The 907-nt window shown below is 48.6% G+C and overlaps 1 protein-coding gene across 1 annotated transcript; it reads left to right on the top strand.

The window, feature by feature from the left end:
* Positions 1-208: 208 nt before the first annotated feature.
* Positions 209-808, top strand: LOC130135598 (uncharacterized). The gene has a single exon (XM_056305135.1). It carries the CDS (start codon positions 209-211, stop codon positions 806-808), a length of 600 nt encoding a protein of 199 aa, XP_056161110.1.
* Positions 809-907: the final 99 nt, after the last annotated feature.

Here is a 907-nt window from a genome sequence, read left to right on the forward strand (position 1 = left end):
TGGTTGAACAGTACTGGCCGAAAATAATATTTATTTTATAAAATAAAATAAAATCCTTAAAAAGTGGAGGCCCAGATAACCAGTATATTTGACCAAAAAAAGAAAACCACTATATAAACCAGCACTCTCGTCACTCGTGCTCATTTCTAAGCTCTCCTACCGAAAGAAACTCAGAGCTCTCTGAGCCCAGAGCTCTCCTGAAAAATCAATGGAAGCCAACCCGTTCGACTCTCCTGCTCATTCCTCAAACTCACTCGCCGGGAATAATGCACAACACAAACGAAGAGCCTCCTCTTCCGACATCAGCTCCCTCTACTCACTTCGCAAGAAGATGAACGCCATGACACCGAAGCGGCCTTGCAAGAAGATGCACATCGCGCCGATGCCACCCGTCCCGAAGCGGGTGTACACGGTGGACTCTGCCGACTTCAAGGCTGTCGTCCAGGAGCTGACTGGCGCACCCGCAATGGCCGCGGCGCCGGCACCGGCACCAGCACCTCCCAGCATACTTCCTGGTGCCAACTGCCGTCTCGCCGCAGCAGCGACCCCTCCAAATGATGAAGATGATCACATGAGCAGGCCTTTTTCTGCTGTGAATCCAGGTTTGATGTCCGAAGCATGGATGGAATATGCAAGTGAAGATTCTCACGAAGTATCAACAGATCAGAGCTCCGGGACAGCTAATAGCGATCCGTTTGGGTTTAGTGCTGTGGCTTCTAGTCATGGTTGGTGTTCGGTTGATTACCACGTTCTGAGTCCTGGGACTATGGCGAGTTTCGACCCAATAAACTCAGTCCTCTATAATTAGTTTTTTTCCCCTTTTTTTCCTCGTTTTGCAGCTGGGTTGCTGCAGTACTTAATAGGGAAAAAAATATTTGCAGGGTCATTCTCTGCAGTTCTTTTGTTT

Source organism: Syzygium oleosum, unplaced genomic scaffold (assembly GCF_021117445.2).
Source record: "Syzygium oleosum isolate NSW1041296 unplaced genomic scaffold, Sole_v2.1 Sole_v2.35, whole genome shotgun sequence".
Lineage (NCBI taxonomy): Eukaryota > Viridiplantae > Streptophyta > Magnoliopsida > Myrtales > Myrtaceae > Syzygium > Syzygium oleosum.

Excerpts from the sequence above, each read along its gene's own strand:
- LOC130135598 (XM_056305135.1), top strand. The coding sequence starts at position 209 with ATGGAAGCCAACCCGTTCGACTCTCCTGCTCATTCCTCAAACTCACTC.